This window comes from Schistocerca serialis, chromosome 2 (assembly GCF_023864345.2).
Source record: "Schistocerca serialis cubense isolate TAMUIC-IGC-003099 chromosome 2, iqSchSeri2.2, whole genome shotgun sequence".
Taxonomy (NCBI): domain Eukaryota; kingdom Metazoa; phylum Arthropoda; class Insecta; order Orthoptera; family Acrididae; genus Schistocerca; species Schistocerca serialis.
Window position 1 is genome coordinate 769,732,903 of NC_064639.1, and position 26,152 is coordinate 769,759,054.

Here is a 26,152-nt window from a genome sequence, read left to right on the forward strand (position 1 = left end):
TTGCTCTCCAACCGTGGGAAGCAAGAAGGTGCTTAAAACATCAATGTATGCCTCTGATGTGATAATGCCATGCAAAACAACAAGGGGTGCAAGCCCTCTCCATGAAAAACATGACGGCACCATAACATCACCAACTCCGAATTTCACTGTTGGCACTATACACACTGGCAGACGATGTTCACCGGACATTTGCCATACCCACACCCTTCCATCGGATCGCCCATTGTGTACTGTGATTCCTCACTCCACACAACGCTCTTCCATTGTTCAATCGTCTAATGTCTACACTCCTTACACCAAGTGAGACATAGTTTGGCATTTACTGGTGTGATGTGTGGCTTATGAGCTGCCGCCCGAACATGAAATCCAAATTTTTTCACCTCCCGCCTAACTGACATAGTACTTGCAGTGGATCCTGATGCAGTTTGGAATTCCTGTGTGATGGTATAGATAGATGTCTGCCTATTACACATTATGACCCCCTTTAACTGTCGGCAGTCTCTGTCAGTCAACAGACGAGTTCGACCTGTACGCTTTTGCCGGTCGATGTGGCCGAGAAGTTCTAGGCGCTTCAGTCTGGAACCGCGCGACCGCTACGGTCGCAGGTTTGAATCCTGCCTCGGGTATGGGTGCGTGTGATGTCCTTAAGTTAGTTAGGTTTAAGTAGTTCTAAGTTCTAGGGGACTGATGACCTCAGATGTTAAGTCCCATAGTGCTCAGAGCCATTTGAACCATTTTGCACGCTTTTGTGCTGTATGTGTCCCTTCACGTTTCCACTTCAAGTTTCCCCTTCATTATTACATTGGAAACAGTGGACCTGGAGATGTTTAGGAGTGTGGAATCTCGCATACAGACGTATGACACAAGTGACACGCAATCACCTGACCACGTCTGAAGTCTGTGAGTTCCATGGAGTGCCACATTCTGCTCTCTCACGATGTCTAAAGACTACTGAGTTTGCTGATATGGAGTACCTTGCAATAGGTGGCAGCACAATGCACCTAATATGAAAAACATATGTTTTTTTGGGTGTACGGATACTTTTGATCACATAGTGTATGTTAGGATTTATTGCGTTACCTTGAGGCTAAAAAGCCAACAACAGTGCCTGCCCATCCCATAACACATTTAATGTGAGCCACCCAAGTTTTGTTTCTAGTGATAATTCAGCTCAAATACCCCTAAATGTTGTATGAAAGCTCTGGTAGAATGTAGATACTTTTGGATTAAGAAGCTAGAATAAAACACACACACACACACACACACACACACACACACGCACACGCACACGCACACGCACACGCACACGCACACGCAAAAACGCATGTGCATTTAAGCTTAGATGTGTATGTGTGTGTGTGTGTGTGTGTGTGTGTGTGTGAGCGCGCGTTTACTTTGGCTTGTAAAATGGTTACTTTTAAAGAGCCATAACCTGTATTACTGAGACACTCAAGAAATTCAAAACACTTGCTACGCAACAGGTTTTGTGGATTCCATTCAGTATTTTTAGTAATCGTCTCAAACACAACTTCCTGTAATTTAAGTTTTCTGTAAGAGTTTCATAAAGATTGCTTTCAAAATGTGAGGAAATTCATTAAATAAGAACAAAATATGTTTTCTTGAACTTCTGCATCAACTTTTTGCACCAAGTCTTTAGAGATGACTGATAGTCACCCACTTCGCACTTCAAAATTAACATTGGTATGACCAACTAATTGTTTAAACCCATTAACTTGCAATGTTTTATCTATAAACTGTCAACTTTTATTCTTTTTGCGATTTTAGAGCACAAAAAACTAATCACTGCCTGTATTTCACATTTGATGGAATTTTCAGTTAAGTGAGACTTTTAAATATGCACAAATAGATGTAAACGGGGAAAAATTATTCCATTATTGTGTCTGTGACTGAGCAACTGTTGCAGATAGTCAGTGCACATGCACAAATCACTGAACACAGTGCTGCAGTGGCCTTCTTCAAAAGTGGTATTTACTCCAAAAAAATATAAACCTCAACTTAATACATGTACACTTTACATGCCACCTTATGGTAGAGGGTGGTTCAAGTGCCACTATTATTTCCTCCTTTCAGATTCCATTTGGAAATAGTGCTTAAGGAGACCAACTATCAGTAAGCTTTCTTTTTGGCACTGGTCCTATGACTGTTTTGACATTTCCCACCATATTTTCCTCTTGCATATTGGTGTCTTCATTCTAGAGTAGCATGTACACCCAAAATCATCAATTATTTGCTGTATATAATCCAATATGTGCCCTTCCCTACAATTTTTGCCCTCTACTGATTCCCACAGTACCATGGAGGAGATATACTGTGATGTCTTAATACATGATCTATCACCCTGTTCCTTCATCTAATTGATCTTTTCCAAGTGTTATTTCAGTGCTGATTTTATGGAGAACCACCTTATTCCTTACCAGTCTACTTAGCACTCTTCTAAGAGAGCATTAATTCTCTTCTTTTCTGGTTACTGCCTGTGATCCACTTTCAAACAATGTGTAGTCACATTTTTTTTAATTAAGGCTAAGTTTGATACTAATAGACTTCTGTTGAATCAGAAAGCTCTCTTTGTCTGCACTTGCCTGCTTCTTATATCTTCAGCACTTCATCCACCATGTGATATTTTCCTTGCCAGATAGCATGAACCCTTCTCCTCACTACAAGTTCATAAAAGAGTCTATGGTGGTAATGAACATTAATAGTCTTCACAGAGTGTCAGATTCCTGGTGACCCTTCTTATACATTTGATGTCCAAGCTTTGACTGGTCCAAATTTTGAATGTGTGTCCTCGCAACTTAATGACTCTTCACAGCATAATACTGATAGTAATTTTTGTGGATATTCCATTATTCATAAGCACAGTTTCAACAGAAAGATGTAGCAGAAAAAAATCGGTGTTAATTATTTTAAAGTTTTTGTGAAAGAAATTCATAATGGATCACTACTTTTCATATGGTCTGATGGGATATATTTTGTGTATAAAAAACATAAGAAGACTCTTTACTAATAGGTTCAACAATATAACTGCTGGTCACTGTAAAGATGATGCTTGCAGTTTCCATTATTTGAGATGCCAAGTTCAAATGCACAATAGTGAATTTATTCCAGAGAGTCGGAGCAAGTCTTTTTTTCTATTGGATGTTTTCCCAATAATATTGCAGGTGTTTACTCAGCACATCTTTAATCACTAGCAATATATGTTCCTAATCTTAAAATCATTCTGATACAAAATTACTCATACTGCAACTTTTGCAGCACTCACTAATGAGATGAACTCGACTGTGTGTCTCACTTAAAATTAAATGCCAAGTTTCACAATTCATTTATTTATAGTTTAAAGTATCAGCACACACACACTTCAAACATCCACATTTCTAGCTTTGCAGACACATCTCAGACCTATTATAAGTTTCCACTTGGCCATTGGCATATGAGCACCATTCACTTTTCACTACAGTCCAATCGCAATAACTGTGTTGTGAGATTTATTAAAGATAGGATTTCATTATATTAATAATATGCCTCTAAAGTGAAAAGTACTTAGGACCAGCAGCTTTAATTTTAAAATCATAGCTTTGGAATATCATCTCAATTAGCTACAAGGCACAGCAAGAATGTTTATATCTTTGTTTACCTTGAGTAATTTTTATCAAATATAAATTAGCCTAAATTAGTGACTAAAGAAATAAGAAGATTCAAAGTTTATTTCTGACTGACCCAGATGAATAGCACTTCGTCTTGTGCCTAAGGTGAGACCAGTAGAATGTTCTATAGTTTGTGATGCTCTCATCAACATCTTATTAGCTTTCTTCTCAAATCTGAAAATCAAATATTTTTATGAGCTTAAAAAGTATACAAACTGTAAACAGTCATTACATGACCAACACACTGTTGCACAAAATCTCAGTTTTCATATTTTACCATTTGTATTCAGGGAAAATATCTTCACCACAACAGAATACACAAGCATTCTAAAAACATGGAATTGTAGGTACTAATCACCTTTTGAATAAATGAAAAGGCAACCGATCAATATCTTAATTGCTGTTCCCCTCAAATAAGAAAAATGCAATCAAAATATACACTGATGAGCCAAAACATTCTGACCACTTGCTTAACAGCATGTTGGTCCACCTCTGGAACTCAATATAGCAGTAATTCTGCATGACAGATTCAACAAGTCTTTAGTACATTTCCGGAGGTATGTGGCAGCAGATGCCTGTGCAGGTCACACAATTCCCCTAAATTATGGGCTGGTGGGTTGTGTGCATGGAGCTGACACCCAACAGTCTCACAGATCTGTTCATGGCCAACTTGGGTTCACTATCAGGCTCGTCCAACAACTGTGGCATGATTCTGGCCTTGCAACATGAATAGTTATCCTACTGGAAGATGCCATCATCATCAGGGAAGGCATTAAGCATGAAAGGCTGTAGGTTGTTGCTAGTTACCATTCTGTTTTGATAAACATATCTTAGAATGGAATACAAATGCACAACAAAAAAAAACAAGTCTGTGAGCTTTTTCCAGACTTGTTAACTGCAATATAAATAAACGAATGTTGCTAGGTGACACAAGGAATACCTTTGAAATTCGAATAGCTCAGCAAATCTAGCAGTCAGACAATTCACAAAAAGTAGAGTCAAAGTGTCCCTTGCAATTTGTGAGTAACTAACCACACTTGTAATTTCACACTGTGTATCAACACACTCCCCTATGCAAACTTTAGAGTTACTCTATGGTCTTGCTCACAGAAAAATTCCGTGTCGCAATGTAATCTGGGCTCATGAAAAAAAGTCAAGCTCCTAACAACTGCACTATGTGGCCACTCACTGCCTGGAAATCAAATGACATAAACTTTAGAAATTCTTGCAGCCAAAGTCGCTCACCCTATCAAGTCTAAATACCAGCTCTCCTATGTTTTTAATGAAGTAAACAAATTTCATGAAGGAGTACACAGTCAATGTGAATATTTTGCGAACAAAATGTCTAAATTCCTTAATGTATGTGTAGTAATAGTGTTGTTTCACCTACCCCCCATCAACGGATTTGTAATTTAATGGTTCTTCTATAAGATTATGTTGCCTTCCAAAATATTTTAATTTAATAATCAGACTGTTTTATTCTTTGCAACACGTTTTACAAGTCTACATATTTAATAAAATTGTTTAAATCAATTTTATCCAACAGGGCACAGCTTTATCAGGCAAGTGGAATTATAAGAGCAAACAATTTTTATAGTCAAAACGTCATCTTAAGGCAAAATGTCTTTATCATTTTTTTCTGGGTGGGCACCATAGCCTCAGTAAATTTGAAGAAGGCGATTATTTCACCAGGCTGTTTTTTAAAATATTTTATTTGCACTTAGTTTCGGACATTGAACATTCTCAATGCCTGGTACTGACACAGTGATCGCCTACCACAGTGTTAATCATATTTTCCTCCAAGTCTGGCGTTCGAACATTTCGGGTACACTGAAACAATCCCGTCTGAGACAAATGATGAAACACTGTTGCAAACATTGAATGCTGTGGTGGTTGTCAGTGGAGTAGGTCTACTGATATAGCCTTGCTGCCCACCATCCATTGCCATTTGCCTTTCTGCAAGTACACACCGTGTCGACAAGCTCTCGATTTGAATATGGAACCATTGTGTACAATTCTGTATAACATCGACTACAAGGTGAGTCAGCAAGAGAAGTGACTCGGACACAACATTACTAATTACTATGGCAAGAGAAGCTGCTAGGGCATGACGTATGAGGAACAGTACCACCCACTAGGAGGAAACCATGCATACTGTAACTGTGGCTACATGGTACAGTGTGTATGAGACTGCAATCTCTGTAACACAGTGTTATTGAATAAAATGGTCTCTAGCATGGAATCCATGCATTTCTGGACAGACGTTCATCAGAGCTTTTTTTGTTCCATATCCACTCATTGATCAGTCCCTCGGGTTTGCTCACAGAGGAAAAAAATTACCCTATATGTGCACTTTGAGAATGGACAGTTTCTGAAATTAGTGGTCTGAATAAAGTGTTTTAAAACATAGCCTGGTGTTCTTTCTAAAAAAAAAAGGAAAAGTTTTTTTTATACTAATATTTATGCAACTGTTGAACAGATAATAATGTAAAGCAAATTCAAAGAATATGTGATGTCAGATTTAGGAAAGAAGGAAGGTTAAAGTCCTGTTGATAGCATGGTCTTTAGAGAGAGAGCACAAGCACAGATTATGAAAAGATGGGAAACACTAATTGGCCATGCCATTTTCACAGGAACCATCCCAGCATTTACCTGAAATGATTTAGGGAAATCACAGAAAACCTAAATTTGGATGGCCAGATCAGGATCTGAACCCTCATCCTCCCAAATTCTAGTCCAGTGTGCTAACCACTGCACCACCTCATTTGGTGTCAAATTTAGGTGAACCCCACAGGGACTAATGGCTATGATCTGAAAAGTTAACTTTATGAATGTGCAACTATACTCATTTAAATTGTGTGTTCATAAGTAATACTGGGAAAAGAAATCTGAAGGCAATGTCCCCAATACCAAGGCCACCTCTTGGACAACAACAAGATCTTTGAAATTTTTTGAGTCAAGCTGACGATTGACACCCAATTACGAGTAAGATTTAGTGATACTAACACCAAACATTGTTTTACAAGTTCTAGGTTTTGGTGATCGAACTTTTTTAACTTTTTACTTTTTCATCTTTTGCAACTAATGCCTCTCATTCCCACATGCCTCTAATCTTGATTAGAAATCTTTTGATGGTGGTAGCCAAAATGACATTATAAATAAAAATGTATATTAAAGGATCTAAATAGTTTTATTTGCAAAACAGATCTCCTATGGCCTCAAGACTTGCACTACAATGCCATTTGCTGGCCACAAATCAATCACACAGTCTTTTCGAACTCGCATCGTGGAGGCAGAACTCCTAACCCTTTGAACTCCATAAACTATATCCTTTCCAGTCTCAATATGCAAGACCAGCTCACAATGCATTATACCCGTTACTGCTTTTAGCTTGATTTCATTTCATCCTAGTGACATGCATTACATTGCAATTTTATACAACTTTTGGACCTAAGCCCAACATTAGTAAAAAGATTTTCATAATAAATCATGCTCAAATGATGGACAAAATGACATCAAACACTATATAATTAAAACAAATAGCTTCTCATAAAATATTACATTAACATGAATATTCTATTGCTAACCAAAGGCATAAGTAATCTCTATCTTTTTAATATTAAGTAAAGTTGGTGAAGTTTAGAAATAATGTGGTATAGTTTTGAGTGTGCTGATGTGTGCATCAAATGATCATAATTATGATTTGGTGGAATTTCCACCTCAGTCGCTCATTCCATTGGTACGTCATTGAAGAAGTGTCAGTGTCAGTATCTGCTGGCTAAGCCTCATGCGCTGTCCCAATTTACCTGCCCATGATCCCTCTCCATCCATTAAATATCTTTACCACTATAAATGGTGTACCAGAGCACATTCCACACAACAGCAACCCTTTCGGCTTTTTGAACTGGAAATACTGTCGGCTTTTTGAACTGGAAATACTGCAGTCATACTCTAGCACCCTCTCGTGACATAGTAATTGGTAATGTTGTGTCCGAGTCACTTCTCTTGCTGACTCACCTTATACTGGATGTGATACAGCACGGTACACAATGGTTCCACGTTCAAATCGAGAGCTCGTCGACATGGTGTTTACTTACAGAAAGGCAAATGGCACAGAGAGAGCCCGTCCTGTATTCCTTCTTAAGGAACTACCACAGATGTTTTCTAAACTGGGCTGCAAGTTCACCTAACTTAAAATTTGTTCCCTTAAGTACTCTGTAGTCAGCAGTCCTGACATGGATTCTGTAACACACTGGAACCCAAACTCTGTTCTCCAGTGACCATTTGCATGTCTCTGAACATCTATCCAAGTTACTCAAAACCACATTCTCCACATTGTAACTACAGGTCCATTCTTCAAACCAAAATGCAGGTGTTCATAATGTAATCAGTAATTTTCATGTAGTCTGCATTTGTCACGATATCTTTGATAACTATCAGTGGTCCCATGGAAGCTCACGTGAAAGTCCTCCATTGCAAACTACTGCATTTGAGGCATAGTGCAGGTTTCAAGCAGTTGTTCACCTCAATGAAAAAGCTTATCCGAACACAACCAAAGACTTGGTGTAACATGAAATGTAATTTATCTGACCAGGCAGCTATTTTCCATTAAAAGTCCAATATTGATAATTCCATCCCCATTGTGATCATAAGGAACAATGTAGTTGAATTAATGTGGGAACAGTTGGTGGTCGTCTGCTATGGACCCCCATGTGCTCCAAAACACTTGTGCCTGCACCAGCACTGAACTCTGCTGTCAGATCATCACACACCTCCTACCCTGCTTTACAGAGCTGACAAGCCTCCAACCTCTGTGTTCTGCGATGAGGCATGGACATCCACCACTCTGTCAGCTATTTGTGGTTTCACTGTTCTTCAAGCACTTTCTCTAGATGCTCATTACAGCAGCATACAAATAGCTGACAAGCTTTGCCACTTCCGAGGTGCTTGTCCCCAGTCAGGGTGCCATAACAATCTGCCCTTAGTTAAAACCATTTATGTCAGTGGTTTTCCCCATTTGTGGCCTGTATTGTCACTAGAATGATTCTCCATTCGACTCTGCTCCACTTGTATACTTCTCTTACTGTGTTTGCAACGCTGTCAGGTGGTGTTTAATCTCACTGTGGGCAGTACTCATAATGCCTTTGCTCATCAGTGAACATAACTTTCACAAGATCATACTTTAACATATAAAGTACAGGATAATCACATTTAGCAACTAAAATTCATGGCAAACTACTCATAACACTAGTTATAAAGGAAAACTGCTTAAATCCTCTTATTAAGGCTTCCTGCTTCTCATTCCAGAAACTATGTGTAAGCTAAGAATGATACATCAAAAATTAAAATACCAAACACAATGCATGATAACAGTAACATAAAATTTCTATCTTAGTGGTTAAGTGTTGAGCTATTAATCCAAACATGCAGAGTTTTATCCACAGTCAGTTTTAGGATTTTTTTCATGGAACGTAATATTCCTATCCCATGAGGCAATGCTTTGTGTACAAGGGTTGGAGAAAAAAGTGGAAACACAACAAGAAATGCATGCTTGAACATAAATGTTGATGACAGCTGACTGCATTTTGCACTGGTGTATTTAACCATGAATGGTATCTGTGCAATGTTCTCAATACATTGCCAGTGTCAGCCTGTCAGAACTGCATTCCATGTCATTTTGAGGGCATTATGTAGGAGCTAAATGAATTCAAACATGAGAAAATTATTGATGCTCATGCAGTGGGTGACTCCATAACCAAGGTAGCCAAAGTGTTTGATTTTTCATGAGGTACCATGGGAAAGCAGAAAAATATCCACTAAGTCACAGCACAGATGAAAGTGTATGTTGAGTGATCTTGACAGCTGGTAATTGAAGAGGATTGTGCCTAAAAAAGGACAACAGCTGAAACAGTTACTGCAGAACTGAATGTTGCACTTGTGAACCTTGTCAGTACCAGGACAACATAAGCCTGGAACTGCAGGGCATGCTGGAATTCCAAAACCACTCATCAGTAATGAAAATGCCCATAACAGGAAAACACGGAACCGAAGTCATAAAAGCTGAACTATGGAACAATGAAAGAACATCATTTGGTCAGATGCGTCTTGATGCACACTATGTCCAACTTCTGGCCGAGCTGATGTCCCAGAAGTGAAACATGATAGGGATTCGGTGATGATTTGGGCAGCCACATCTTGATATTCCATGAGGCCCCATTAGTACTCGCACGCTTGCATTACTGCCAAGAAATTGTGACCATTTTGACTGATCAGGTCCAGCCCATGTTACAGTGTTTGTTCCCCAATGTCCGAAAGAACAGACAGCTCATCCATATAAGTATATAATTCTGGCAATACCAGCCATGACCTTCCTCTTCTGCCCCCCAGGGGCTCAGAATTCATTTGCTGAGTACGGGCTTGGCGACGCCGGAGTCCTGAGCTGGGGACCGGTCAGCACCACCAGTCTCCTGTCACCGTAACCCCCGGACATGCTTCAGCGACTACCGCATGGCGCGGCGATGGAATGTTGTGTGCTGCGGGGAATGGTAATCTTGGCTTGACCGCCTGGATTGCGAGGAAGGTAAACCTTTATAAAAACCCCTCAATCTTACGGTGTGCTGCGCGCCTATAAGATGCATGGCTGTTGGGGTGGAACAGTCGCAAGCGGGCAACCTCTGGGGCACCTGCCGCGCCCCAGTTGTATAAGGCTTACCTAGGCACGCGGGGCTCTGTCTAGGTGGACTTCTAGTTCCCTAGCTGCTCGTGGGACCGAGATGGAACCCTCGAACTTTTATTCTTCTCCTGCCAGCGGAAAGGGTGGACCGCTGGTGGGTTCTAACACCCAATCCAACAAGAGGGCTCGTGTAGCCAGTCCTCCTGATTCAGGTAGTAGTAACAGAACGCATGCTGCTTCGCAGAATGTGTTTTTCATAATTAAAAGAAAAGATGGAAGTTTTGAAAAAGTTTCGCCATTTTATATACAGAAGGGCTTAGAAGGTATTGCTGGCACATTAAAATCTGTAAAGCGCTTGCGAAATGGCACCTTGTTGGTTGAAACATCTAGCTTCCAGCAAGTCCAGAACCTTCAGAAGGCACAATTTCTTGGGGAGTTTGCGATAGAGACTAAATTTCACAACACCTTGAACTACAGCAAGGGTGTTGTGACTTGCAGAGGCATCGTTGACATTCCCCAAGACGAACTGAAGGCTGAATGGTCCTGGGAAGGAATTGTCGACGTGCAACACATTATGAAACGGGTGGATGGTGCTCTCATAAAGACTGACTCATTTATCCTTACATTTAACAGCACCAAATTGCCAGAGCACGTGAAGGCAGGTTTCCTACGTCTCAGTGTACGGCCTTATTACTCCAACCCCATGCAGTGTTTTAAATGCCAACACTTTGGACACACTACTCTCGGCTGTAGACGGGAAGCCACTTGCGGGAATTGTGGTAAAGCCGCCCATGAGGGAGTTGGTTGCTCCTCTCCTCCCAAGTGTGTCAACTGCTCTGGGGATCACCCTGTGTGGAGTAGGGAATGCAGAGTTTTCCTTGAGGAACGGAAGATCCAGGAACTAAAAACTACAAAACGTATCCCGTATGGTGAGGCGAAGAAAATCTACAAGTCCATGCAGCCACCCACGTTCGCTGCTTCCTTTTCTTCCGTTCAGAAACAACCAGTCTTGAAAACCGATGCCGCTACACGAACGGAGGTTGCTACTGTCAGCACTAGCACCTGCGCTTGTCAATGTACGTGTGCCGCTGCCGTTCCTGTGAAGCCTGCTGCTCCCCCCCCCCCCCCCCCCACCCGGCCTTCTGACCAGGCCGTGGTAGCTGACATCATGGAACTTCCTGCCCCTTCCCGGGTCCAGTCTTGTGCACTGCCCAGCGCTGCTACACCCCCTACTGCTTCTGAGGTTTTGGCTCCAATGCCACCTCAGGCCAGAACATCGAAGCCAAAGACAAAGGTGAAGACTCGCCCAGTAAAGGAGACTGCAGTTATACAGTCTCCTGATGTGGATGTCATTCTCCCTGATGTCTCTCTCGACTCCTCTTCTGAGGTGATGGAGGTTGATGTCAGACTGGGGCAATCATCTCGCCCCAAAACTGAGCCTCCACCTGTTGTGGGCTCTCCTCCCCAACAGAAAGTGAGAATGAAGGTACTACCACCCTGATAGATGGCTCCCATTATACAGTGGAACATGAATGGATTCCGGGCACATGTGGAGGAACTGAACCTCCTAGCACGGCAACGCCCCCTGTGCTTGTGTTTACAGGAAACACATTTAAAACCATCTGATGCTCCTGTACTAAGGGGCTATACGTCATATCGCAAAGATGACCTGACTGGAGAAAGGGCCAAAGGCGGAGTCGCTGTGTTTGTCAATAATGACCACCACTCCTCTGCTCTCCCCCTGGATACTGACCTGCAAGCAGTTGCAGTTGAAATTCATTCACCTCGGAGGCTTACCGTTTGCTCCCTTTATTTACCCCCTCTGGATGCAATGACCTTAGACGCTCTCACAGATCTTATCGACCAGCTCCCTCGCTCATTTCTCCTCCTGGGAGACTTCAATGCCCATCATGTCCTGTGGGGCTCCACTTCTCTTTGCACTCGAGGTCGAATTTTGGAGAGCCTCCTAACATCTCAAGTGTTGTGCATCCTCAACACAGGTACTCCGACTTATTTATCTACTGCTACAGGGTCATTCTCAGCCATTGACCTATCTTTCTGCTCTCCAACCCTCACCGACTCTGTTCACTGGGAGGTCATTGACGACCTTCATTCCAGCGATCACTTCCCCATCCGCATTCATCTCCTGGATGGTGTATCGCTGGAGCAGTGGCCACCATCGTGGATGATTGGCAGGGCTAACTGGCCACTGTTCACTCAGTTGGCTGTCTTTGACCGCCACAATAACATACAGGAATGGGTGGATCACATCACGCTTGTGGTCCATCATGCTGCTGACCTGTCCATACCACAGTCTTCTGGCACTCTTAAGCGGTGCCTTGTGCCTTGGTGGACAGAAGAGTGCCGTTCAGCCATCCGAGACAGGCGTGCGGCTCTTCGCCGATTTAAATGCCGCCCAACAGCGGTCAATCTTACCGCCTTTCGAATCGCGAGAGCCAGGGCACACCGAGTCATTAAAGAGAGCAAGAAAAGGTCACGGCAGGAGTTCCTGGTCTCCATCAGGCATTCCACTTGTTCCACAAGAGTATGGGAAGCCATCCGGAGGATTTCCGGTGAACATAACCGTTTACCAATAGCTGCTGTCCTGAATCAGGGATGCCTCCAAACGACACCCAGAGCCATTGCTCAGATGCTGGCAGAGCATTTTGCACAAAGTACTGCCACTGCAAATCAGGATCCAGCGTTTCGTCGCTACCGTGCGACTGTCGAAAGAGCGACCTTGGACTTTCGGTCGAACAGTTCTGAGGCCTACAATTCCCCTTTCTCCATGTGGGAACTTGAATCGGCACTTACTGAGACTTCTGACACTGCACCAGGTTACGACCGCATCCGGTACTCCATGCTTCGACATCTGCCAGCAGCGTCAAGGGAAATCCTCCTCGAATGTTTTAATGTCATATGGCAGACAGGAGTGTTCCCCACCTCATGGAGGGAGGCAATTCTCATCCCTCTCCTCAAACCGGGAAAGGACCGCACATGTCCCGGTAGTTATCGTAGTATCGCCTTGACAAGCTGTTTCGGAAAGACCCTGGAACAGATGGTTAACCGGCGTCTGGTATGGCTGTTAGAGACCAGACAGCTCCTTAGCCGCTTTCAGTGTGGATTCCGAAAATTTCGGTCCACGGTCAACAACCTGACCCTCCTAGAGGCGGCTATTCAGCAGGCTTTTCTCCATCAGCATCACTGTATCGGTAACTTCTTTGATATCAATAAGGCATATGATACTACTTGGAGACACTGTATTCTTGCACAAATGCATCAATGGGGCTTTCGTGGCCGCCTCCCGATTTTCATTCGGTCTTTCCTGTCTCAGCGGTTTTTTCGGACCCGCGTTGGTAACACACTGTCTGATCGCTCTTTGCCATAGCCATCAACAGTATAACGTCTACAGTGAGGAGTCCAGTACAGTGCTCCTTATTTGTGGACGACTTTGCTGTTTTCTGTTCCTCCTCCAGTGTTGCAACCGTGAGCCGTCAGTTGCAGCTAACAGTGCGGCGGTTAGAGGAGTGGGCTGCAAAGACGGGTTTTCGGTTTTCTGCCGAAAAGTGTGTTTGTGTTCATTTTAATCGTTCTCGTCATTTTTTTACTTTGCCTGCCTTGCATATGGGGGATACTGTCCTACATTTTAGAGACACAGTGCGGTTTCTGGGCCTAATTTTTGACTCCAGGTTGTCATGGCTGCCACACCTACGTGACTTGAAAGCCAGAACACTGAAGGCACTGAACATCCTCAAGTGCCTCAGCCACAGGTCTTGGGGCGCAGACAGGGCGCGTCTCCTACAGTTTTATGGAGCTTTTGTGTGTTCACGGCTGGACTATGGGTGCACAGTATATGGGTCAGCGAGGCCATCTTATTTGCGGATCCTTGGCGCTGTTCACCATGCTGGGATCCGACTGGCCACGGGTGCTTATCGGACCAGTCCCGTCCCCAGCCTCTGTGCTGAGTCTGGCGAACCGCCACTTACCATCCGCCGACAGCTCCTGCTGGTGCGTCAGGCTTGTAAGTTTCTTGCAGCTCCCAGATCGCCTGCTCACCATCTTGTTGCCCACCCACCTCTGGACCGCCTTTTTTCCCGCCGTCCCCGGGCTTCGTTGCCATTTGGGATCTGTGTGCAACGTGTACTAGAGTCCCTCGGTGTGGAGTCTGTACAACCCAAAATCCAAGGTTTTAACCGCCTGCCACCCTGGTTACTGAAGAGGCCCGGAGTGATTTTAGATTTATTGCAGTACAAGAGAGATTGCACTCCTGCCACCGTTTTTAATGCAGCATTTTCTGCCATTTTATCTGAGCACCACAACTATGTAGCTGCTTTTACGGATGGGTCGAAACAAGGGGATTCCGTTGGTTGCTCAGTTGTTTTTCTGGATCGTGTCCTCAAGGTCCGACTGCCTCAGACTTTTACTGTCTTTGATGCAGAATTGTCTGCGATCTTGCGGGCACTGGAGCACATGAGACATTCTTCCTCTCCTAAATTTCTTGTCTGTTCCGATTCACTCAGTGCCCTTCACTCATTGCAACGTTTGTATTTGGCAGACAAAATTGTCCAGACCATCCAGGATGCCCTCCTCCGACTACAGCGACTGGGGAAGGTTGTAGCTTTCTGCTGGGTTCCGGGGCATGTCGGCATTGCTGGGAATGAAAGGGCACATCTCGCAGCCAAGGAGGCGTGTCTCGCCCCGCAAGTATCTCAGTGTGCTATCCCCTTGCACGCACTCACCTCGCTGTTGAGCTCATGGGTCATGCGTCGGTGGGAGGATGAGTGGCTGGAAGTGACTGACAATAAGCTCCGTATAGTCAAGCCCACAACACGTGTGTGGTGTACTTCCTTTCAGCCCCATCGACGGGACGAGGTTCTCATCACTCGGCTTCGAATAGGCCACAGCCCTATGACGCATGGCTTCCTGCTCCGGCGAGAGGACCCTCCAATGTGTGGTGCTTGCGGCGTCCAGGTCACTGTGCGCCACGTTTTATTGGATTGCGTTTTATTTTCGACCACGGGTCGCGGCTGACTTGCCAGTGGACCTGCCATCTCTTTTAGGCAACACTCGGACGAATGTGGTTAAAGTTTTAAAGTTCTGTGCACTGTCAAATGTTTTCACAAAGATTTTAGGGAGAGGATTTTAATTTGCTCACTGTGTGACAAGCTCGCCCATATTTTATGTAAGTGGCCAGCCAATAACAATTTCCTGTGACATTCTTGTTGCTATGTTTCCCCTTTCCTTAGGTTTTACTTTCTTGTGTAGCATTTTACTTCTTTTCCTGCTTTCTTTGAGTGTGTGCTTTAGTTTTCTTAGGTCTGTCCACATTCGTTCCTTTTAATGTGTGTCAGGGCGCTGATGACCTCGATGTTGAGCGCCCATAAGCCCCAACACACCACCATCCTCTTCTGTGTGGATGTACACATATTACCCGAACTCTTACGGGACTTGGTAAGAATGTCTTCCACGAGTAATGAGTGTGTTGGATAGGGACACTACGAATGTAGTGTGTGGACATATAAGGTGAGAATGCGGGTCTCGCAGGAGGCGTGCGCAGGATAGTCCCTGCAGTCGCACTGTCCTCTGCGCCCTTGGTGGCACACAAGGGTAGAGCATCTGCCATGTAAGCAGGAGATCCCGGGTTCGAATCCCAGTCGGGGCACACATTTTCACCTGTCCCTGTTGGTATATATCAATGCCCATCAGCTGCTGAAGGTATTAATGTATAATTCTAATTTTGTACTAATTACACGATGTCGTCGTCCCAGTCAATTCAAGCAACAAGCTTATGTTTATTTCGCAACATGGAAGAAAGTACGTTTCAAGCAGTGATTAAACACTTCTATTTAAAGGGCTTAATACTCATACAGATCAAAGCTGAGTTGGGTGAAGTTAATAGCACATCTGCTCCTGTGTTTACAAATGTTTACAATTGGGCAAATGACTTTAGATATTGGTGTACATTCACAAACGATGAACAGCCCAATCGATGTGACCACCTCTGAAATAACAGATAAAATCAATGATAAAATTCGAGTTCAACAAATCAAAGTGCATGAAATAGTTGAAGCCACAGGCGTATCACAAGGTGGAGCAATTACAATTTTGCACAAAAAATTGGGTCTGAAAAAAATATCCACAAGATGAATGCCCCTTTTGTTCTCAGTGGAGAATAAATCCTCAGGTTGTGTTCGGCACATTCCTGTCTAAATCCTTCCAGGTTTCAGCATATATAGGAAACTCTGGACAAAAGATGGGTACACCACTACACTCTGTAGGCTAAGGAACAATGAAAACAGTGGGTTTTTGAAGGCAAATAGGCTCTAAAGAAGGTGAAGACAGTTAAATCGGTCAGTAATGTGATGGCCACAGTTTTTTGGGATGCATGCAGAATAGTCTAAGTGATCACTTCAAAATGGGACCAACAATAACTGGAGAGTATTGTGTGTTGCACTGGGTGAATGAAGAAATCAAGGAAAAACATGCTTGTTCGAAAAAGAAAAGATTTCCTTCCATGATGACAATGCAGGGATGCACACCTGTGCAGTTTCGATGGCCAAAACTATGGAATTACAGTTCAAATTACTGGAACATAAACCAGATTTGGCCCCCAGTGATTTTTTTTTACTTTCAAACTTAAAAAAGTGGCTCAGCAGATAATAGTTCACCTAGAATGAGGAGGTAATCACCCAATACATATGCCTGTTTTGCAGACCTTCTGAAATCCTACAGTTTGGATGGTTTAAGAAATTTGGAGCAATGCTTGTAAAAGGGTATAGAGTTAAAAGAGGATTATGTTGAAAAATATTTTTAAAAATCCTGAAATAATTTTTTTATCTATCCCTTTCTCTTTCTGAGGACTTATTGAATGACCTCGTAATATCAATTGTTTACTTCTTGACAAAAATGCCATCCCAGTGGTGGTGGTGGTGGTGGTGGTGGTGGTGGTGGTGGTGGTGGTGGTGGTGGTGGGGGTGGGGGGTGAGGGGGGGGGGATCTGCACTTAACAAAATGTAACTTTGTGCCTTGTGGTGGTAGTGCCCTTTCACTTCATCATGACCATTGAGTCAAAACTGCCACGAAAATATCTGGTAGTTACAATAGTTATAGCTATGAGGCGAAAAGACTGAAAAAGTTCAATTATGTATACAGCAATTGGCATATTTCAATTCATCATTGAGATACTGGAAAACTGTAAATTGTTTACAAAAACAGATTGTTTACACAACATTTGCATGACCCACAATTGGCTACTGCTCAAATTTTTTAGAACCCATATCAGGTAAAGTTAACTGAGAACATCAAGCTTGTGGGAAAAAGACAACACAAAGGGTCATTCACTTGTTGGCACCAAGATCATTTATCAGAAATCTTAGAAAGGCTTAAACCAGCATACACCTGAATAACAACACAATAGATCTTATGAAAAACTACCTAAAAATTTCATGTTACCAGGCTTTCGAGGAAGAAACTGTAAATTTTCAGCCTTCTGTATGGCAAATAATGGAAGAGGTAAAGGTAAACTACCTGTCATATAGCTGAGTAGTTGACAAACACATAAACAAGACTGAAAATATTGCTGACTTTGTAACAAGATCCTCCTCAAAAGCTAACTAACGAAATCACATGTGCATCAACTTCACTGTCCTGGTACTATAATCTGACTGGTTTTCCTGTAGTTAGTATTTGAAATCAAGCCACCAGCAAAACTAAATAAAATTGTGGCAGCTAAGAACAACATGTAACACATGGCACATATTCTGGTAACAGTAGCACAGCAGAGTACTTACACTTGCAGTCTCTTTGATCCTCTTCGATTTGGTGTATCATGACGTGACTGAAATTTAGGTCTCTGTAACAGTAGTAACTGAGTATAAGTTTTCTGCATATATTAAGTAGTCATGTAATGAAAGAAGTTGTCCAACAATAAAAATTTTATGTTTCAAAAATCATGTCAACATAATAACAACCATTAACTGCCAACACACATGCTTCATGCACAGCTTTTCTCCTTGTTACAGGTTTAACAGCCACTTATCGATCACTTAAAGCAGCATGAGCTGGGATTCAAGAAGCAAATGACAATGTGTAACTTGTAAGTTAAAAATTACAATATACTATTATACTTATGTAATATTATGCAGTATGTAAATCCAGTATGGGAAAATCAAGTTCGAACTACAAGACTTATGCCCTGGATAATACAAAAACCAACAGTTGCCTACATCAATACAGCCTAGAAGCAGGGTGGGTTATCATGTTATGTCTGAAGGTAATGCAGTATAGTATACAAAAATGCTGAAATTAACGACAAACCAACAACATGCCAATTTTGAATACAGGCATTTTAATTTTTACAGTCACCCAGTCATCCAGTGTAGCTAACAAATCCACAGGACAGTTTAACACTCTCTGTACCAGGCCTATTTTATGCACCCGTCCCTAGAAACCGGGCAATTTTACCAATATTAAAAAAATTACTGCATCAAATCTACTGTTTGGATTGTGGCAAATTTGGTACCATCTTGAAGCTGCACATTTCTACTTTAATTCTGAGTGAAAGAAACTACTTTACAATGCACAGCTTTAAGGTACAGTTATAGAAATCACTTAGATGTTTTAAGAATTTAGAAAAAGTCATACGAATAAGGGAATACAATTGTGATTTATTTTTAACCAAAATTGTGGCACTACATTACATGTTTCTGATAGTATACAGTATTACATATAAATTTCACACAGAATCATATTGTTTTTTAGTGTGGAAAATTTTAAAGCAAGGTTCCAGGCAGAGTGCAACGCCACACTGTTCACATTCGTATCGTGTCTCTTTGCGAGAAGCCTTGCCACTCTGTTTCTTGCTCCTGGAACTGCACACGTGACACACACGAGCAGCATACTTCTTAGTAGTTGCAGGTATGTGCTGCAAAAAATGTCTCTTTGTTAGCCGACCTACAGTTCCTTCATTTCTTGGAATGAATTCAAGTGTGTCGTCTTCAACAAGCTGAACTGCAAGCACTGTTATAAAGTCTGTTATTGTAATTTTCTTCCTGTGCACTGCATTGTACAGCCAAAATGCATTTGATACTCCCATAAGCAGCAAATGGAAATATAATTTTCGCCACCATTTCACAGTTCTGTGCTGGAACGGATTGTACTGCAGGCGTTGGTCTCCAATATCCACTCCAATTTTATTGAGGTTGTAATCAAGTACCTGAAGTGGTTTCAATACTACAGACCCATTTCTCTTAGTATGCGTACCAAATGTTGCTTGATGCCTTGTAGACAATGTATACACATCTCTCTTATCTTTCCACTTCATTGCCAATACATTATCTTTACGCCGAAAAGACATTTCGCCCTTTTTCAGCGTAGCAGATACTAAATCTTTAGGCAATCCTTTCCTGGATTTGTTCACAGTACCAACAGCTCCAGTGCCTTTCTCTGCCAGTTGCTGAAATAGCTCTGGACTGGAATAAAATCGATCTAAATACACAGTGTGGCCTTTGTTCAGCAAGCTGCTGTCAGACAACAATCGCAAAATAACCGCAGACGAAGAATTGTCAACAATATGCTTACCAGCATAAACTTCAAAATTTACAACATAGCCACTACTGGCTTCAGCAACAGCATATACTTTCAGTCCATACTTATGAGGCTTATTTTGCATGTAAACACGGAAACTCACACGACCTCGAAATGGGCAAATTCCTTCATCAATTGTCACTTTTTCTGAGGGACGATATGCCTGGATACATCGCTCCTTCAAATTATTATAATATGGCAAAACTTTGTAAAGTGGATGAAATCCATCTTCGCCTGGTTTTTTCTGATTTGAATTGTCAACAAGATGCAAGCATGACAGTATCTGAGTGAAACGCAAACGGCTCATGACATGGGGACAAAAGTTACAACTAAGAACAGGATTAGTGCTCCAATGGTCCGCAATTTTGGGCTTTTTCGAAACACACATGTGGAAAATAATACCCAAGAAACGCCTCATCTCACTTATAGTCACTGGCTTCCACGAACTCAAAACTGAATGGGGCTTCAGATTATTTCCTCTTCTTTTCTTCTGTATTGTCTGTGATGCATACAAATTTGTCTGTCTCTTGAGTTCATTTACGTCACTGTCAGTAAGGAACACTTTACTGCAATCCATCATCAATATCCACTAGTATCTGCCTGGGTGTCGTGTTGACAGGCAGAGGTCGGTAGGTGTCAACTGCAGTCCACTCACTGTCTTTCGGATACGGCACAGCTGCTGGATTTGAAGCAACACCTTCAACATCATTCTCGTCTTCATCTGAAGACAAACTGTCATCAATCTCGTCTTCTAAAAAGAATATCACATTATGTGTAACTACATACATCGTTTACACATGTTCAACAGATATGTGCGTACTGCACAATTACGTGGAAAATTCGGAAATACGTACCTTCAAACACACCATTGCATTCAGAATCGTCTGAATCACTCTCTACATTATCCAGAGTGTCGCTATGATTGATCAAATCCGCAATTTCTGCGTCTGATAAACCGCGCCGAAACATGATGACAAACAACTGAATGATATACAGACTGAGAACGCAAAGATAAGTTTTAACATGAATTACAGCGCTGCCGTGACATCTATGGACGCATTTTGTTAATAAACATCTGAAAAACGTATAGCGCTGGCCAAACCCGTAGAAATAACGTTGCAGTGTTTTGAATGAAATTAAATGTAGCGGCCCGTAAATTTTACGGGCTTGGTGATTTTCGCGCGATCCCAGGCCCGTAAATTTTACGGGCTTGGCGCTTAGAGTGTTAAGGGAAAAATCTTATGCAATGGGAAAAACCTTTCACCAATCATACCAATTATATGTAATTTTTTGGTATGGTGGACTTTGGCACCAATGTTAACTCTGCGTAAGCATAATGTAATGATGTTTCTTGGATACAACAGAAGTTGTGAAAAAGGAAAATATGCAGCTAATTTTGAGCTTAATAGTTACTTATATTTATCATTTTTAATGTTTAACACTTCCCTTTCTTTTACTTCACATACAAATTTTCCTGGGAAAACCCTGTCTGGTATATTTATGGTATTTTCTTTCCATTTGACTCTTTTTTCAGTTTACATGTGTATTGTGAAAAATTAAGTGGAATTCACTGATTCAAACAATTAAGGGGTCACTTGAGATATCACATGTTATGGAAAATTGAGCTTTCCATTTACTTTAAATTACTTAGAAAGATCACTTTCAGATAAATAGTAAATTACAGGAATATAAAAAATAGGTGGCTTGTAATTCTTGACAATGAATACAATGATGTGAGGAAATTTTTGTGCAGAAACAAGTCAAGTTATCCATTATTACAGTCTCCATTGTAACCATGAACATCCCATATTGGTATTCAACTTTGTGGCAAAAATTTAGAGGTATGGGCCGGAGATGACTCTATTCCCAAGGCGGGTAACACACTTAAAGTCATCAGTAGTAGACCCAAAGGACAACCTAAGCAATGTTGGGCTGATACAATTCATAAAGACCTTAAATGTGTGAACATCCACCCAGATGCAGCCCGTGAGAAAAGAGCTTAAATGCGTGAACATCCGCCCAGATGTAGTCCATGATAGAGCAAAATGAAGACAATGGATCCATGTAGTGGACCCCGCAAGCATGCAGGATAAACACTGAAGGAAAAGGAGAAGAGTGAGGAGTATCTAAGTAAAACTTTACCAATACTAAATAACAGCATTTCCATGCCTGAAACAGTCGAGGGATTTGCCAGCTAGCTGTACGAGGTGCATTCAAGTTCTAAGGCCTCCGATTTTTTTTCTCCGGACTGGAAAGAGATAGAAACATGCGCATTGTTTTAAAATGAGGCCGCGTTCATTGTTAATACGTCCCAGAAATGGCCGCACCTTACGGCAGATGGAATTTTACCGCCAGCGGCGAGAATGAGAACTGTTTTAAATACTTAAAATGGCGACATTTTCCTTACTTGAACAGCGTGCAATTGTTCGTTTTCTGAATTTGCGTGGTGTGAAACCAATTGAAATTCATCGACAGTTGAAGGAGACATGTGGTGATGGAGGTGTCCATGTTTTGAGACAGCGAGGGCGTAATCCTTACCCATTGCGTTCCAAAGGGCACTACGGTAACAGGTGCATCCTACGAAAATGTTTTGAAGAACAAATTCCTTCCTGCACTGCAACAAAAACGTCCAGGAAGGGCTGCGCGTGTGCTGTTTCACCAAGACAATGCACCCGCACAGCGAGCTAACGTTACGCAACAGTTTCTTCGTGATAACAACTTTGAAGTGATTCCTCATGCTCCCTACTCACCTGACCTGGCTCCTAGTGACTTTTGGCTTTTTCCAACAATGAAAGACACTCTCCATGGCCGCACATTCACCAGCCGTGCTGCTATTGCCTCAGCGATTTTCCCGTGGTCAAAACAGACTCCTAAAGAAGCCTTCGCCGCTGCCATGGAATCATGGCGTCAGTGTTGTGAAAAATGTGTACATCTGCAGGGCAATTACATCAAGAAGTAACGCCAGTTTCATCGATTTCGGGTGAGTAGTTAATTAGAAAAAAAATCGGAGGCCTTAGAACTTGAATGCACCTCTTAATACCCTTTTCAATCTAATTCCACAGATACTCAATACAATTCAGCTGGGGGTTCTAGTTGACCTTACCATCCACACAGCAGTCTCATTATTACAGGTATGACTCAGGAAAGTCATACTGACACATAAATAACAGAAATTGTATTCTCATCATATAGTTGAGGATCTGAGCAGTCAACAGGCACATAAACAATAATGAAAGCTTACATGCATGTCTGAAAGAACAGACACTGATCCACAATGGTAAAAAATACTTCAAAATTAATTTGCTGACTGCAAATTTCTTGACATCACCTGTATATATTTACTACCCAGTATTCAGATATCAAAATTTGTGCTGGACTGGTACTTAACACCTGGATTTCCCACTTATTGCAAGTGGCTCCTTAACCACTTTGGCTATCGGTGCATGATTTTAGTGGACTATGATATAAGGATGTAGGTAGTGTGACTTCTGGAAAGCTGGGTTGTTTTGAGGAGGTAGTATACTGAGCTGAAAAGGGCCAGGTGAAGTGGACGGGAGAGAAAGTGCTGAGGTTGTGAAGGAATGAGGATAGCATGTCTTAGCTCTAGATTTCTATCATGAAGATGTCACCAGTGAACCTGTACCAGACCAGGGGTTTAGGATCGTGGATGGCTAGGAAGGTTTCCTCTAGGTGGCACATAAATATGTTGTCATAAAAGAGTGCCATGCGGGTGCCTGTGCCTGTGTCACAAATTTATTCGTAAATCGTCTCCTACAAGGAGAAGTAGTTACAATACGGATATAGTAGATCAGATGTGTAAGGGCTGTGGCAATGGGTTTGATGTCGGTTGGGGACACAGAGGTAGGGTTTGAGCACACCATGGCTACGCTCTTGCTAACGAACACTCCAATCTGTTGCCTGATGCCTAACTTCCTGCAACAAGGACACAAACTGCTTCTTTCAGCACTTCGCAACCATCCCCAAATGATTACCACCAGGATGCCTGTTTATCACTGTTATGCCACCTCCCTATACACCAACAAGCCACAAGCCTGTGACTTCGCCACTGTGAAACATACCTGTCTGTGTTCACATTCGCCTCCTGCAACTCAGCAGTAACATTTTTTTAGCTATAGTGGACAAAGAAATCCCATGAAAGATCAGTTTTCTCTATAAGTGATTTATTGAAGACATAGGCATTTCCTGCTCCCCATAGTTGTGCCTACCACTAGAAATATTTTAGGATTGGATGTGATTACCACGTCCGAGTTTTCATTTCATAAAAATGTTACATTAACCTCTAATGCTAAAGAATTGTTAGCCATAGATGACCTCTGCCACAAATTCTCAGAACTGTTCCCATCTGATAGATTGAAAAAATTGTCATTTGTCCAGATTATGCAGTCTGCAATTTATTAAATGAAACATGGTAATTTTGATGAAGTGTCTGTTTTCATCATCTCAAAAACATGACTTGTTATTTAACTTTCAAAAGGCCACGAGTGGCATGCCCAGGAACTAAAGGAGATCAATTCAATGATGCAGTGGGACACTACGTGGGCAATTTCAACCCTGATGGAGTGCACAAGTGCATTTGGAATCTGTTGAGCACAGATTGAATCCTAACTATAATGGAGTTGAGAACTCTCACCCATTTCTTAGAAGACACATCTTCAGCATACTGTAATCAAAACTATTTTCACACCAATTAGCCAATATGTGAAAGCAGATGCTCTATCTTGGCTGCCCATGGGGCTTTTAGGCTCCCAAGAGGCAGTGCATTTCCCATTAGCTGAGGAGGTGACTCAAGCTTCAGATGAAAAACATACCGATTTTATCCAATGCAAAGTTTTTGTATTCTTATTTATTCTGCCTCCACCATGAGAAAAAAATAGATGCTCTGTCAAACCAAAACTGGGTACAAAGCAATGTTACCACTCTTTTGATTATGGCTACTTGCATTTATGGGCTAACAGCAAGTTGTGCACCCTAGCTTTAATTTCTGTAGCTTTCTTGAGTGTGTTGTAAAGCTATTGTAATTAATAACTATATTTATGTGACTTACCATACGAAAGCGCTGGCAGGTCTAAATATATTTTTCCCGCGTGGAATGTTTCCCTCTATTATATTGTAATTAATAACTATTTAGAGAAAGCACTTCATGTCATCTTTTCTTGTACTGTCACCACACACTTAGTACCGTGTTGAAAGTGTGTGTAAGTCAACGTAATTGTTAGACATTTTCTGAATGGAGATTAAATATTAAAACAAATTTACAGCATTGTTCAAAAAAGTTACATTTATATGCAGAACAATATTCACCTAGAACCAGTCAGTCATTGTATTACTACATCATAATTGTCATGCTCTACGGGTATGTATGTAGTGGCAATGCCATAATTATACCTGCAAACTTGAGTATTTGCTCTATTTTAACACAAATTGAGTCCACTTGTACCTGACAACAGATCCTAGTGACAAGTTTCCAGCTAAATGGGCACCAACACAGACCAGAGAGAAAAGCCTCCAAACCAACGGAGACAGTGAGTTCAGAAACAACTTCATAGGGCTCAGTGGTGAATTTAAAGTTAGTATACAGAGCCTACGTCTGATCTCTAGTATCTACATCTCTATTCCATGCTCATTAAGATCGTGGCTGAGTAGCACATGTGAGTCCCTAATGCAAAAAGTTGTTAAAGAGACAGAGACAAGGACTGAATTGCTGTCTCAAATTCTGCGAAGGGCAGTAGCACTGGACAGTTATTTACTTACTATGTCCCATGTCACAGCACTCCTGATACAGTTCAGGGATGTGTGTGTTGGCTTGCACTTAGGGGCATCAGGTGAGGATCTGTCTGGCCCAGTTCCCATGTGATAGTTGCTGGACCTACTCTACTTCTGCCAAGGCTAAATTTTGTATTATCACCTTTGTATTATCACCAGAACCCGCTCTGACTCATGTTCCAGCAGCCACTGCTCCAACGTAGAGCTCCTATGACTTTGTCATCCCCTCTCACCAGGCAGCATTCCCACTGCTACCCAACAATTTTCACACGCACACACCCGTTGTCACCGTAACAAGATCACTACATACAAGAGTGCCTCTACACCGTCATCTCCGGGGGCTACACACGAGGATACTGTGCTTCACAAAATCCAACCACTTCATCAATTATTTAAACTCACACTGGTCCAGCACAATTGCTAACCAAACATCAAGACTGAGTTTGTC

The 26,152-nt window shown here is 41.9% G+C and overlaps 1 protein-coding gene across 2 annotated transcripts in view; it reads right to left on the reverse strand.

The window, feature by feature from the left end:
- Positions 1 to 26,152, reverse strand: part of LOC126457988 (exocyst complex component 7) — a 125,126-nt gene that overhangs the window by 76,394 nt on the left and 22,580 nt on the right. For both annotated transcript variants that reach the window (XM_050094754.1, XM_050094753.1), the window contains exons 6-7: positions 18,126 to 18,187; positions 3,736 to 3,836 (exon numbers count right to left, since the gene is read on the reverse strand). In XM_050094754.1, coding sequence (XP_049950711.1) covers positions 3,736 to 3,836; positions 18,126 to 18,187 — 163 coding nt within the window. The remainder of the gene's footprint in view (positions 1 to 3,735; positions 3,837 to 18,125; positions 18,188 to 26,152) is intronic.